Raw genomic sequence first — 14,379 nt, forward strand, 5'->3', positions numbered from 1 at the left:
TTGCACGCTTGCACTAGACAGGAGTAAACAATTTTTGTAGTTTGCCACTCCAGATTGCAAACACAGGAGGATCTGGAAATATGTGTGTAGTGTTTGTCATCTTCCAAAATTTATTAGACTTTGGAACAGTCTCACAAGATTGGAAGGTGGCGAATATAATATAATGCTTTTTTTTAAAAAAAAGGTGGGGAAAGTGGAGAGAAAACTGGGAATTGTAGACCAGTTCATAGAGTCATAGAGATGTACAGCATGGATACAGATCCTTCTGACCAACTCGTCCATGCCGACCAGGTATCCTTAATTAATCTCGTTCCGTTTCCTGACATTTGACCCAAATCCCTCCAATTCCTGAAGAAGGGCTTTTGACTGAAATGTCAATTTTCCTGCTCCTTGGATGCAGCCTGACCTGTGCTTTTCCAGCACTACATTCTTTAACCATATCCCTCAAAACCCTTCCTATTTATACAGCTATCCAATTAAATATTGTAATTGTACTAGTCTCCACCACTTCCTGTGCCGACTCATTCCATACACGCAAGACCCTCTGTGTGAAAAAGTTGCCCTTCAGGTCCCTTTTAAATCTCTCCCCTTTCACTTTAATCGTATGCCCTCTAGTTTTGGTCTCCCCAAATCCAGAGAAAAGAGCTTATCCATGCCCCTCATGATTTTGTAAACGTCTATAAGGTTACCCCTCAGCCTCCGACGCTCCAGGGAAAACAGCCCCTGCCTATTCAGTCTCTCCCTGTAGCTCAAGCCCTCCAATCCTGGCAACACCCTTGTAAATCTTTTCTGAACCCTTTCAAGTCTCACAACATCTTTCCTGTAGCAGGGCGATCAGGATTTAATGCATTAAACCAGTTAGCCTATCATCAGTGTTATGAAGGTATAGGTGTATACTGTACCTTTAAGAGAGAGTGAAAGCTAGAAAGGACTATGTGAAAGCACATTTAAAAATGTAAACATTTGGTTGTGAAACAAATAGCTGGAGCTGTGTTGCCATGGTACATAACAAATTTGAATTGGGCCAATCAGTTTAAATTATGCTCGGAGATACCAAAATCGAATTGAATTTGAATTTTAATGTTTTGATGACATCAAAACAATGAGACGGTCCGATGTTTTGGAGTATATAAAGTCAGATGTTTTGAACAGTTAGCCAGAGCGGCAAAGAGCACCAATGAAAATACGGCCTGCAGAGCCTCTCTCTGAAAGGTACCTTTCCATATGAAATTTGTGAAGCTGACTTACATCTGCCCTACATCTCATTCCCAAACATTTAATCATTAACGATTAGCTAATGGGAAAAGCTTTTCTTCATTTCAGTCTCAATCTTTGGATAAGCACTTATAGATGTTGATGGGATAGTGTAGGGGGATGGGCTTAGATTAATTCACAGGTCAGCGCAACATCGAGGGCTGATGGGCCTGTTCTGCGCTGTATTGTTCTAAGACCGAAGAAAAGACCCAGAAAAGTACAGACGAAGATACCAAGGAAAAAATGACAACTGACTGGTTTTGAAATTTGATATTTTTTGTTAAACTTAATCAGGGGTTTTTATCGGATCAGTATATTGTTGCAGAGTGGGAGATACATAAATTGATCAGACAAAGGAGGATTACAGCGTAGATAGTTGGTGTTCATTGTTGTTGTGTTTCTTAGAATTAATGAATAAATTGTTAAATGTTTTTCTTTACATAGAGGGGTTTTTGTAGTTGTTGGTCACTCATACTTTAACAGATTACGATGTGAGGTGAGCTTTTCTGTGTGTCTGGTTTAATGTGTCAGGGGATATGTTCCAGGACATAGCGTGGAAGCCCGCAACTGCGAATAGGAGTGAACCCATTCACTTAAATAGGAAACGTACTGTCCCAGCAGCCTCCTGGTCCCTGATTCCAGAACATTCCCTATGATATGTTCTGGCTGTGGGTAACTGAACCAATGGAAAATGATTCCACAGATACGTGTGTCGCCTCTATCTCCATACTCCAACTGTGGAAAGCAGCTTTCTGCTGCAATACTGGTTTCCACCCTAACTATCCCATTGTGACTCAGAGTTACTGCTAACCTAAAGGTCTGTGGCATAGACCTGTATTTCTCTAGGCGTTAGATTTGAGCTGGATTAACTCATTTCATATAAGATCCTTCTATCACATACAATTTTCATAAATAATCTGATTTTCAACATTTTGGCAGTTACCATCTGTGATATGACCTGAGAGAGAACTGAAAGCTGACTCACTTTTACTGGCATAAGATCTGTTTCCATCAGAAGATTTGAAGTTAAATATAGACACTGTGGGTGTTACATAGACTCAGTAGTTTTCTTCTTAATTATCAGGATTTTTTGTCTTCTCTTCACTGAACAGTTTCCAATTATTTTTCCCCTTGGATAATTTTTTATTTTCCAGATTTTCTCCCTTAACCATCTGTTTAATTATCTTGCAATCATGAGTTTTTTTTCCATTTCTTCGAACTGTAAGTGTTCCTTGCTTTCCAAAATCTTCTCTTGCTCTGCATTCCAATCACATTAGGAGCCCTATCATGTTGCTTTTATATTTCCCTGCTTGCAACTGCAAATTATACTTTAAGAAGGAAAATCACTAACTTTATTTATGAATATCATTGTTCCCTTCTTTCTTTCTCCTTCCCTTCTCCCTCCTGCCCCCACCACCACAAAAAACACCACCTGTGATTTTGACCACTTTTTTCTGGGCTTTTTCTTTGAACAATTTTTCAAATACCTGTGACACTTCATAAAAGTGCAGAACTTTACTAATCATTATCATGCAAGATTGCCCTTAAGTACAGCCGGGAAGGAAAACAGTCAAGGAAAGAGAAACCGCAGGAGACCAGCACTATCAAAATGCTGAGAGAACTGGCATGAGCCAAATGGCCTCTTTCTACCCATAACAATTCTGAGATTCTGGTTCGGATAGATATGACTTGAGTATTCCTCTGCAGATCTTCAGCAGTCACACACCTTTCATTTTAAAGACAAGTGTAGTGGTTGTAATGAGGTCAGCCAGGTGGACTTCAAAGAAAATGAGTTCCCTGAATGGGCTGTTAATCTGGACCAGGGAGCTCTGGCTGACAGATATAAGCAGGAGTGCAGAGTTCTGTTCACTCTGAGATCTGGTTCTGAGAAAGTTAGACCAGTGTCAAGTACAATGCACATGTAAGTAAAAGGTGACTTGTTGATGGGATACTAGCCTCTGTGAAGTTATTTCAATAAGAGAAAGGAAACTTACTTATATAACTCCTTATACTACCTCATGACATCCAGAAACACCTTATAACTTGTGAAGTACTTTGAATGTGTAATCAGTGTTATACGAAACACATTTTCTCAATTTTCACAAAGCAAGCCCCTCCCAATAACTATATGGTAATAACCAGATTTTTAAATATGATTATTGAATGAAAAAATAACTATTGGTCACACCAAGGATAACTTCCTTGGTTTTTCTTTTGATGCTGAGATCTTCTTTGTCTCCATAGAGGGAAGATGACTTAATATCTCAGCCAAAAGATGACAACTCTGACACTGTAACTGTCCCTCAGCACCATGCTAGGTGTGTCACACTTGTGCTTGTGTCTCAGGAGTAGAACTCTAAACTATGACTTTCTAATTCAGAGAGAGACCTTCCTTTGGAGAGGTTGGTTAAGAGATAAATGTTGGCCAGGCATCAAATAAACTACTCACTCTTTCTTGAGTAGTGCCACAAATTGACCAGTTAAGTAAGGAATACATATTGCCCCAGAACACCAGACAGAATTCCTTTCTTCAAAACATTCAAATAAAAGAACAGACGGTGATAATGTCCCTTCCAAAGGAGTCAACTCCTCCTTCAGGATTGCACTGGAATGGCAGTCTAAATACTGTTTTCAAGTCTCTGGTCCTCAGTTGGAGACTGGACTTCAGAAAAAAAAGGCATAAAGGAAAGAATGGGTGGCACACAGTAGCTCATTGGCTAGCACTGCTGTCTCATAGCACCAAGGACCCAGGTTCAATTCCATCCTCAGGCGACTGTCTCTGTGGAGTTTGCACATTCTCCCCATGCCTGTGTGTGGTTTCCTCCAGATGCTCCAATTTCCTCCCACAGTCCAACGATGTGCAGTTTAGGTGGATTGGCCATGCTAAACTACAGGGTGTGTAGGTTAGTTGGAATAGTCAGGGGAAATGCAGAGGTACAGGGATAGTGGGGGAGGTGGGGGGGTTCTGGGTGGGATGCTCTGTGGAGGGTTGGCTTGGACTTGTTGGGCTGAATGGCCTGTTTCCACACTGTGGGGATTCTATGAAATAATTAGAGCAGGAATTTGGAAGGGAAGAATTTTTAAAAAAAACAATGTAGGAGTAAGCTATGTACAAGAGTTTGTCTTTGAAATACTTATTTTTCATGGTGATGAAACCAATAATATTAAAAGTGCACAGTTTTCTCTTTGTTTTATACCAAACATTTTTCTTGCATTCTATACCTTGCAGACAATTGCCAGACAACTTGCCGAAATACTACTACGAGGAATGTGTGAGCAGAGCTACTGGAATCCACTGGAAGACCCTCCACAGCATTCCCTACTGGATGACCCGCTACATGTGAGCTCTAACACAAAGAATTATGCACTAAGCAGGAGGCCCAAAGTGTATACTGGAGATAGGTGAGTCGTAGGAAGATGAAAACATACGCTTCATCATTTTAGTCTATTCTGCCATCCAAATAAATCTGGTTTATAATCCATGATAGTCTTGCCAGACACAAATCTAACAATCTCAGTTTCAGTTGACTCCCATCCTAAGCAGTACATTTGAGAAAAAGAGTTCCACATTTCCAGCACCTCATGGGGCCATCCAGCTCAATTCCATACCTTGGCTTTATGATGCAAAATGTCCTCCACATAAACTGAGGTTGATTATTTTGAATGATCTATCCACTCAAATTGGGTAAGAAAAATGGCGCCTGTTCTCTGTTATTGAAAAATGTTTAATTCAAATTCTGGGTCCTTACAGAATTTTGTTATAACAAAAATAATAATTGATTTCTCAGGAACAGATGGATAAGCCCAACACTGGAAGAGTAATGAATTATTCAATGCTTGCTATTTTTTGGTGGCACCCTGAAAGCTGTAGTATTATTCAGGGCTAATTTCTAGTTTTCTCCTTGTTTTCTTAGGTCTTTCATACGAAACCTAATTATCGTCATTAAGCTTCAGAATGGACTATTCTGCCTAGGGAGGTTTTTTGGTGCTGAACCTTATGAATGTTTGGCCCCAGATGGTTTAACTAATTAAGTGCCCTTAATGTCAGTTGCACTGATAATTGTGATCCTTAAGAACTGCAGAACTGCATCTGATGGTTTGCTCAGAAATTTATTTTGGTTTTATGATGATAAATTACATTGCCTATATTGATTGTACAGCTGGGACACCAGCTCAGTTATACAGATTGTTGATGATGAACATTTATTTCCCAAGGTACATGCTATCTAATCCTTTTAAGCCATCAAGTGCATGCCAATTTATTTTGAGGCTTACTTTTATTCCTTTCGAATCAGATGCCACATCATCTTCCATATGTTGGTTTACCTGGCTGTTTCAGAAGGAAGTTTATTGTCCTAAAAGAAGCCCTTGCTAGTTTCTTTTGCTAAGACAAAGCTACTTTGGTAGGCTGTTGAATAGGCTTAAATCCTTAGCTTAGTTTTCTTTATTTCTATTTATTATAAATTCTTCTCGAAATCAATGACCGGCACGGTGGCTCAGTGGTTAGCACTGCTGCCTCACAGCACCAAGACCCGGGTTCAATTCCCGCCTCAGGCGACTGACTGTGTGGAGTTTGCACATTCTCCCCATGTCTGCGTGGGTTTCCTCCGGGTGCTCCGGTTTCCTCCCACAGTCCAAAAATGTGCAGGTTAGGTGAATTGGCCATGCTAAATTGCCGTAGTGTTAGGTGAAGGGGTATATGTAGGAGAATGGGGTCTGGGTGGGTGCGCTTCGGCCGGTCGATGTGGACTTGTTGGGCCGCAGGGCCTGTTTCCACACTGTAACTAATCTAATCTAATCTAATCTAAATGTGGAATGATACTTAAGAAGCTGGGCTTGCCATCCTTAGATTGGAGATGATTAAGGAAAGGTTTAATACAGGTATTCAAAATCGTCAGTGGTTTTGATAAAGTAGGATCATTAATCTGACAGAGAAAACAAAGTTATGATTGGCAAAAGGATGAAGAGGCTGGATGAAGAGAAAATTGTTTTTATGCAGCAAATTCTGATCTGGAATGTGCTGTCTGCAGGAAGAAAATAACTGGCTTCCGTCAGCTGTCAGGTATTGTTACTGCAAAGAGAGATCATCCTGGCCTCCCAACAGTCCAAAGGTTTTGTCCTTGTATCATTCACGTACACAAGCTGTTCAGGCACCCAGGAACCAATCAGAGTTTGTTGTCAGGCTGATGATCCTCTTTGGCATCCACACCTCATCACAATTTGCACAAACCAATCAGCTGTTTGTGGCTGGCCACATTTTGCTCTGCATGCAACCCATGGTGTTGGACCTACAAACAGCTTCCCCCACTACTTGAACAAAGCAGCAGTGTAAACATCACACACAACGTGTTTCAGTATCTTGTTTTAAAAAGTGCAACAGTGCCTTCCACAATCAAAAATAGGGTGGCACGGTGGCTCAGTGGTTACCACTGCTGCCTCACAGCACCAGGGACCTGGGTTCGATTCCAGCCTCAGGCAACTTTCTGTGTGGAGTTTGCACGTTCTCCCCCTGTGTGCGTGGGTTTCGTCCGGGTGCTCTGGTTTCTTCCCACAGTCCAAAGATGTGCAGGTGAGGTGAATTGGCCATGTTAAATTATCCATAGTGTTCAGAGATGTGTAGGTTAGGTGCACTAGTCCGGGTAAATGTAGAGTAATAGCATAGGGGAATGGATCCGGGTGGGTTACTCTTCAGAGGGTCAGTGTGGACTTATTGGGCCGAAGAGCCTGTTTCCACACTGTAGGGATTCTGTGATTCTAAGTGATGCATTATATACAGAGTTAACAGAAAACAGTGATCAGGCACCCCAACGAGCCCACCAATAGCAGTTTAGGGCAAGACAGATTCCATGGTTCCTCAGCAACTCATTCAGATGGTAGTGACTGCATGGGCCATTGAATCTCATTACAACTTTGTTTCCTTTGCCTGGGATTCCAGTTCATTTTTTGAAGACTAATATTGGAACTCATTTAGAAATTGCTTGGTCTTGGACTGCCTCAGAACTGATCTAGTCTGCTCACACAAGACTTCCTTCTGCTAGATTCTTCAGGTGGCACTTCAATACCTACTCATGAGCACAATTCCAACTCTTATGCAGACAGCTACTTTTATTGAGCTGACAGTGCTCCTGGATTTCTCCAACCTCCAGTATTTCACAGCTTCACCAAATAAGTATTACCTGTTGGCTTCCTTTAACCATGCTGTCAGCTAACAGATAGATCATAGGACTTCAGTGAGCCTTCAAAGTTAAACATAGCTCTTAACTGCACAAAGATGACGTATTTGGCTGCCCCTATCTCTGTATCGCAGAGCTCGTGATCTTCCATTGCCTTCTCAGCTCCTCAGGATTCCTTGTGAACCCTGAGTGCCTGGAGCCTGCTAACTAAAGCATCTTTGCTGCTTACAGCTTTTTCTCCCTTTTTCTAACCTTAATTAACCAACAGCTGGAATTAGCAGCCAGTATCATCTCTAAGATGTACAACTGAACAACCGCACAGAGGTTCCACACGTGATGCATTGCCTTCTGATTCCAAAACCACCTCTGCATACAGATCTGAGAAGTCTGTGCAATAGCAGGAAAATTGACAGGGAAACCTAGATAGCAACCTGCTACTGTCTCTGACCAGCTAACTGGATTCTTTGTACACCACTATCATAGGCAGGCACAGCTGCCTTTGCAACAACTGCCATAGCACCCATAATACTGTGCTGAAGTTTTGAAGCCTGGATTATTCTGTGCACACATCAGAACTCTTGCCTGGAAATCACTCTCTCAGAGGGACATGTATTCTGTGTTTCTTAACAAATAAAAATAATGTTAGAGGAACTGAGAATCAGTGAAGTGAAGAAGAGCTCATTGGGTTAGCACTAGAATCTGATCCAAGTTTTGGGAAAACTGAAGTTTCTGAAATGTACGAAAGCAAATTGTGAAGTAATTTAAATCACTGTAATAGTTGTAGAGTAGCTTAGGCCACCGACGCAATTAAGCCTATAGCAAGTTAAAAATCACACAACACCAGGTTATAGTCCAACAGGTTTAATTGGAAGCACTAGCTTTTGGAGCACCGCTCCTTCATTAGGTGATTGACAATCACCTGATGAAGGAGCGGCGCTCCGAAAGCTAGTGCTTCCAATTAAACCTGTTGGACTATAACTTGGTGTTGTGTGATTTTTAACTTTGTACACCCCAGTCCAACACCGGCACCTCCAACTCAAGCCTATAGCAGCCTTTTTTATTAATCAAGTAATCCTGTTCGTCCCGTTCTTCATCATGTCACTGCAGTTTTTCTTTGTATATTTGTCCAATTCCCTTTTGATAGCCACAGAATTTGTACCCACTTCCCTAAATAGAATGCTTTGCAAATCCTAACCACTCATATCATAAAAAACACTTTTTCCTCATTTTCTTTTATCAATTTTTTGACATTTATCTTAAATATGAACTCTCTGGTCATCAATTCTTGGTCATTAAAAATATGATTTTAAAATACTTCTGTTGAATCTACTCTTAGCCTTCCCTGTGCTAAGGAAAACCATCCCAGCTTCTCCAGTCTATCCAAATAACTGTTAACACTCATTCTTGGAACAAATTCCAGTAAATATCATTTGTATTGTCTTCAAAGTCTTCATGATTTTCATACATTGAGACCTGAGGTGATAAAGGTATATGTAATGATTTCAGTAGCGAACAGGGGATGTTACAGAGAAGATGAATAGGCAAAGTTGTCTCGTGGAGAGAATCTAAGGTTCACCTTTGAGATGAACAGATGATGAAGTTGCTAACACTCTATTTTGAACCAAGAATATGGCAGAGTATGAAGAGCAGACCAGAAAATTGAAAAGGTACAGATTTTATGTTAGGCTCAAGAGCAAGGCTTTCATCTGAAGGCTTAGTGAGAAGTCACTCAAGTACTTATTTTTCAAGCAGCATTCACTGTCCAGTATCAAAGGCAAAGAATATTCACTAGTTGTCAATGCCTTTGGGATCATACCTCAGTTCCACTCATGACCTTAGTAGAGGGGAGAGATGAACGAATGGTGGTTCTGACCATGTGAGCATAACCACCAGCAGAATAACAGGCTTTCAAACCTCTAATTGTGACCCAACCAAAATACAACAGAATTTAGCAGATTTATGTTTCCTAATACTTCCTGGAAGGTTTGGAATATTGCTGTTATAAATTTATTGACGCTTGCTTTCTGGAGTGATCTGCAGGTGTAAAACAGAAGCTTTGTAAATTTCAGTTAGCTGATACAGACTCTACTGTCTGCTGTTATCTGGTGTCAGAGAGTCTGGATTGGAGCAAGTGAAAAGGAGTAGAGTGCACAGCAGACTACAGGAAAGATCTCCAAATTTTCACTACAATCTGCAAAGGAGTGCTTCCTGACATCACCTGTCTGGACAGACTAGATCTAAGTTTAAACTTGTACCATCACCACACCTTGTTTTGCACTTGTCCACCAGATGAAGTAGATTCTCCCTGTCTGTCCTTTCAACTCTTTGAACAACTTAAACACCTCAGTTAGCTTTCTCCTTAATTTCCTACATTCAGGGGAGTAGAAGCTCAGTCTTTGCCATAAGACCAGGGGAGCAGGATCTCCTTTCCCTTCCAGTGCTGAACAATTTTACAAAGCAAGAAGTTATGAAACATGGTTTCTGTGTCTGCACTGAGTGGTACATTTAAAAATTAGCTTGAATTGTCATTCTTCAGTACCTTGGACATTCTGCTGTTCAGGTTTATCCAGAACCAAAGCTTTTTATTCATGTGAGCACAAATTGCAGTCATGTTGAAAAAGTTCTACTTCTGATGTATCTTCAAATAGCTACTGTCACAAAAGTCCTGAGGTAACCAGCCAAATCTCATGGATCAGAAAAACAAATTTTCTTTGATGAAGAGTGTGGTTAAAATGCAAAATTCACTTCCTCACAGAGTAGTTAAGGTGAATAGTATGAGAAGTCTGGATAATTATGTGAGGGAGAAAGGAATGGATGGATATTTTGATCAGATCAAGTGAATTAAAATGGGGGAAACTTTTATGGAATATATGGAATTTTAAAACCATTAGGCCAAATGACCAGTTTCAGTTCTGTTAAGTCATTGTCAAATTGTTGCTATGCACTTTAATTCAAAGCACATAACATATCAAGTCTGAGGATGTAACTTACAGGTGCAGAACTGGTGTTTTCCTTGATGCACCATGTAACAATTTATTTATTTATTTGTGTGACATGGGCATTGCTGGTTGGCCAGCATTTATTGAGCATTCCTTGTGTCCTTGAGACAGTGGTGGTCAGCTGCCACCTTGAATTGCTGCAGCCCTGTGCTATAAGTTGATCGCAATGCCCTTAGGAAGGGAATTTCAGGATTTTTGACCCAGTGACGTTGGAGGAATGGCAATATATTTCCAAGTCAGGATGGTGAGTGGAACTTGCAGGTGTTCCTGTGTATCTGTTGCCCTTGCCCTTCTAGAGGGAAGTGGTCATGGGTTTGGAAGGTGGTGTCTGATGAATCTTGGTGAATTTCTGCAGTGCATCTTGTAGATAGTGCACACAGTTGCTACTGAAGGTCAGTGGTAGAGTGTGTTGATGCTTGGGATGTTGTGCCAATCAAGTGGTCTACTTTATCCTGGATGGTGTTAAACTTCTTTAGTGTTGTTGGAGCTGCACTTATCTAGGCAAGTGGGAAGTACTCTATCACATTGCTGACTTTTGCCTTGTAGATAGGCTTTGGGGAGTCAGGATGAGTTACTCGCCACAGTATTACTAGCCTCTGATCTCCTTTTGTAATCATTGTGTTTTTGTGGCAAGTCCAGTTAAGTTTCAGGTCAGTGGTAACTCCCCCCCCGACCCCCCCCCACCCCTTCCAGCCCCAAAAAAAGAATATTGATAGCAGGGAATTCAGTGATGGTAGCAGTACGGAATGTCAGGTGGTTAGGTTGTCTCTTTTTCGAGATGATCATTGTCTGGCATTTGTGTGGCACGAATGTTACTTGCCACATGTCAGCCCAAGCTTGCTATTGACCACATCTAGTTGCATTTGAATATGGGCAGTTTCAGTATTTAAGGAGTCATGAATGAGCGCTGTGCAGTCACTGTCATGCGTGGGGCGTGGGGGGGGATGGTGGGGCATCATTGCTGAAGCAACTGAAGATGTTTGGGTGTAGGCCCAGTACCCTGATGAACTCTTGCTGAAATAACTGACCTCTAACTACTGCAACCATCTTCCTATCTGTGAGGTATGGCTCCAACCAGTGGCGAGTTTGCCCTGTCTAGAATAGAAAATTTCAGTTTTGCTGGGGCTCCCCAATGCCACATTTGATCACTTTGATGTCAAGGGTTGTCACATTTATCTCATGTTGAGAATTGAGTTCTTTTGTCCATTATTGAACCAAGGCTATAATGAGGTGTTACAGGTTCCTAATGAGAGAAAAGAAAACCCGTGCTGATTAAGAAATTGTAGGTGTCTGGGAAGTGAAAATCAGCCAGCACTCCTGCTGCAGGAGCATTCTTGCTTGCATATTTGGATGCTTGGTTGGGAAAGGCTATGATTTCATTTGCCCTGCCTTAGAAATGAAGACCATTGAGGTGAGTTACCCATGAAATACTTCAATATTTCAGAGTGGGAATTTGAAAGGAAAACAAGGTCTAAAGGACCAATTTTCTGGTGATATTAAAGAAACCTGTTTTAATGACAATAGATTTTTCTTGTTTGGCCACTATCTTGTTATATTCTTCCTAGAGTTAGTTTTTCAAGGATGACCAAAGCTTTCACTTGACTGGGGAATATTAAACCTATTTTTCAGATTATTAACTACTTTATGGTGCATAAAATGGGCACAATTCTCACCAACATTTTCATTTAAATTTACAGCAGCAGAAACCTCACCCTGACTTTTCTTTTCAAAATTCAGATTATTGCTTGGTAATACAGAGCTGAAGTCATGCTACTAAGGGACGCTAAGTTGATGCTTTTCATCCTTCACTGATTAGGACTAAGATGCAGTAAAAAAAAATTGGATAGAGAGAACCAACTTATACAGCATGGGAAGAGAATGCTGATTTTTTGAGCCATGTTGGCATGGCCATACAGTAGGAACATTTAGTTGTCAATCTCTGCTGGAATAACTCAGGTCATGTGTGCTCTCTAAATTGGCACTTTCTTTCTAATTTTGGTTTCTTGCATGTCACGATGAAAAACTTTAATGTCTCTTTAGCAATGCTTAAATTTCAAATTACAGTTTTAGACTTTTCTTGACCAATTTTAAAAACTGAAAAGCTGTTAATTGCATTATTATATCCTCTTAATATTCCAGCATTTTCTGCCCTCAAGAAAACACAGAAGAGGCTCTTCTGTTGCTGCTCATTAGTGAATCTATGGTAAGTGTGATTACTTGACAACTGAGGCACAAGTTCACTGTATTGACATTTAATGTAATTTTAATGGTCCCGATGGAAATGATCACTTAATGCTTGTGAAATAGGGATGCTATGAAGAAATAGCATGTTAATAAATTCTGACTGTTCACTTTGACAGGTGCATTGGACTGCGCAGTTACAGCAAAGAAAGAATTCTCTTTAACTGGGCATTCTGAGCTCCCATCTGCATACAGAAAAGTGCCATTCAACCCAACAAATCCAATGCTGGTGATTACTCAGCATTCCAGTGCCAAACACAGTGAGCACTGCACTGTCTGCCTGGATTGTGGGTCAAAGTCCCTGGCTCACAAGCAAGGATGCTGTCAATTGAGCTATGGCTAGCACTTCAGATTCACAAAATCTTTACAGCAGCGAATAACGTCATTTGGCCATTTGGTCTCTGCATCACCTGTCCAAATGAACATTGTGCTTTAGTGCCCATTCTTCTGCCTCCTTGGTGTAACTATACACGTTGTTCCTTTTCAAATATTGAACTAATGAACTCCATCACTGATTCAGTGAGGTCAAGGCTGACTACAGTCCATTCTTCAATAATGCAATGGTTGTGTCCTACCCAGTGTTATAGAAAAATTATGCTTTAGAAAGAGCACTTAAAGTGTTGACTCTGTAATTATATTACAGTCAACACATGTATTAAAGGTTTGTGCAGTAAAACAGTGTCCCCAATTCGTCAATCATGTCGCATTGAATTCGCATTGACACAATGCGAGTTATAACAATGATTTGTGTTGTGTCCGTAAAGATCAGCAAGAGAACAGATTGACTCTAGGTAAATTTTAACCAGCTTACCTATATCTATATAAATTCAGTCAATGATCATGAGAAGATTTATTCACAAGTTACATATCATTTTTACAAGTTTTAACATTCCAAATAAGATGAAGTACTTGCAAGTCAACCAAATTTGATTTAGTATAATAAGGACTATGTAGCAAAGTTCTTGAGCTTAATTCTTCTAGGTTGAAACTACATTCCAGTTTCAATTTACTGTCTTAAAAATAATTTTTTAATCACAAATCACTCGAATAAATTCCCATGCAGCCACCCATATGGGCTAGACCTACTTAGTTACTCCAGCAATTTGTGTTTTTGTTTCAAATCTCCAACATCCGCAGTTGTTTTTTTTAATTTAGTATATCATAACACGTCTGAACTGGTTGATTAGAAAATATCAATCACCTGCCTTACCAAAGGGCAAAGTGAGGTCTGCAGATGCTGGAGATCAAAGTTGAAACTTTATTGCTGGAACAGCACAGCAGGTCAGGCAGCATCCAGGGAACAGGAGATTCGACGTTTCGGGCACAGGCCCTTCTTCAGGAAACTGATTCCTGAAGAAGGGCCTGTGCCCGAAACGTCGAATCTCCTGTTCCCTGGATGCTGCCTGACCTGCTGTGCTGTTCCAGCAATAAAGTTTCAACTTACCAAAGGGCAAGATAGGTGACTAGTTTCCAAACTGAGAAACCAGGTTTCATCGACCTGTTGAGTTGAAGGAGGATGCTCTACAATTGTCCCAATTTGAGAGCTTTTGAAGGCACAGCTGGAAAGCAAATGGCTGACCTCTGGAAGGTACCCACTTCTCTTGCCACCAACATCCTCACCCAGTGCCTCTCCCTGCCATGACCCCACCCTATGAAGAGAGCATAAAAGGAACTTGCCTTCTCACTGTTGGATCCTCCCCTCACCCTAATGA

At 40.8% G+C, this 14,379-nt stretch overlaps 1 protein-coding gene across 2 annotated transcripts in view; it reads left to right on the plus strand.

The window, feature by feature from the left end:
- ttc7b (tetratricopeptide repeat domain 7B) overlaps window positions 1-14,379 on the plus strand; it is a 371,811-nt gene that overhangs the window by 121,133 nt on the left and 236,299 nt on the right. For both annotated transcript variants that reach the window (XM_043696948.2, XM_043696949.2), the window contains exons 7-8: window positions 4,484-4,656; window positions 12,566-12,629. In XM_043696948.2, coding sequence (XP_043552883.2) covers window positions 4,484-4,656; window positions 12,566-12,629 — 237 coding nt within the window. The remainder of the gene's footprint in view (window positions 1-4,483; window positions 4,657-12,565; window positions 12,630-14,379) is intronic.

This window comes from Chiloscyllium plagiosum, unplaced genomic scaffold, assembly GCF_037043375.1.
Source record: "Chiloscyllium plagiosum isolate Xiang-an unplaced genomic scaffold, Cpla_swu_hap1 HiC_scaffold_8, whole genome shotgun sequence".
Taxonomy (NCBI): Eukaryota; Metazoa; Chordata; class Chondrichthyes; order Orectolobiformes; family Hemiscylliidae; genus Chiloscyllium; species Chiloscyllium plagiosum.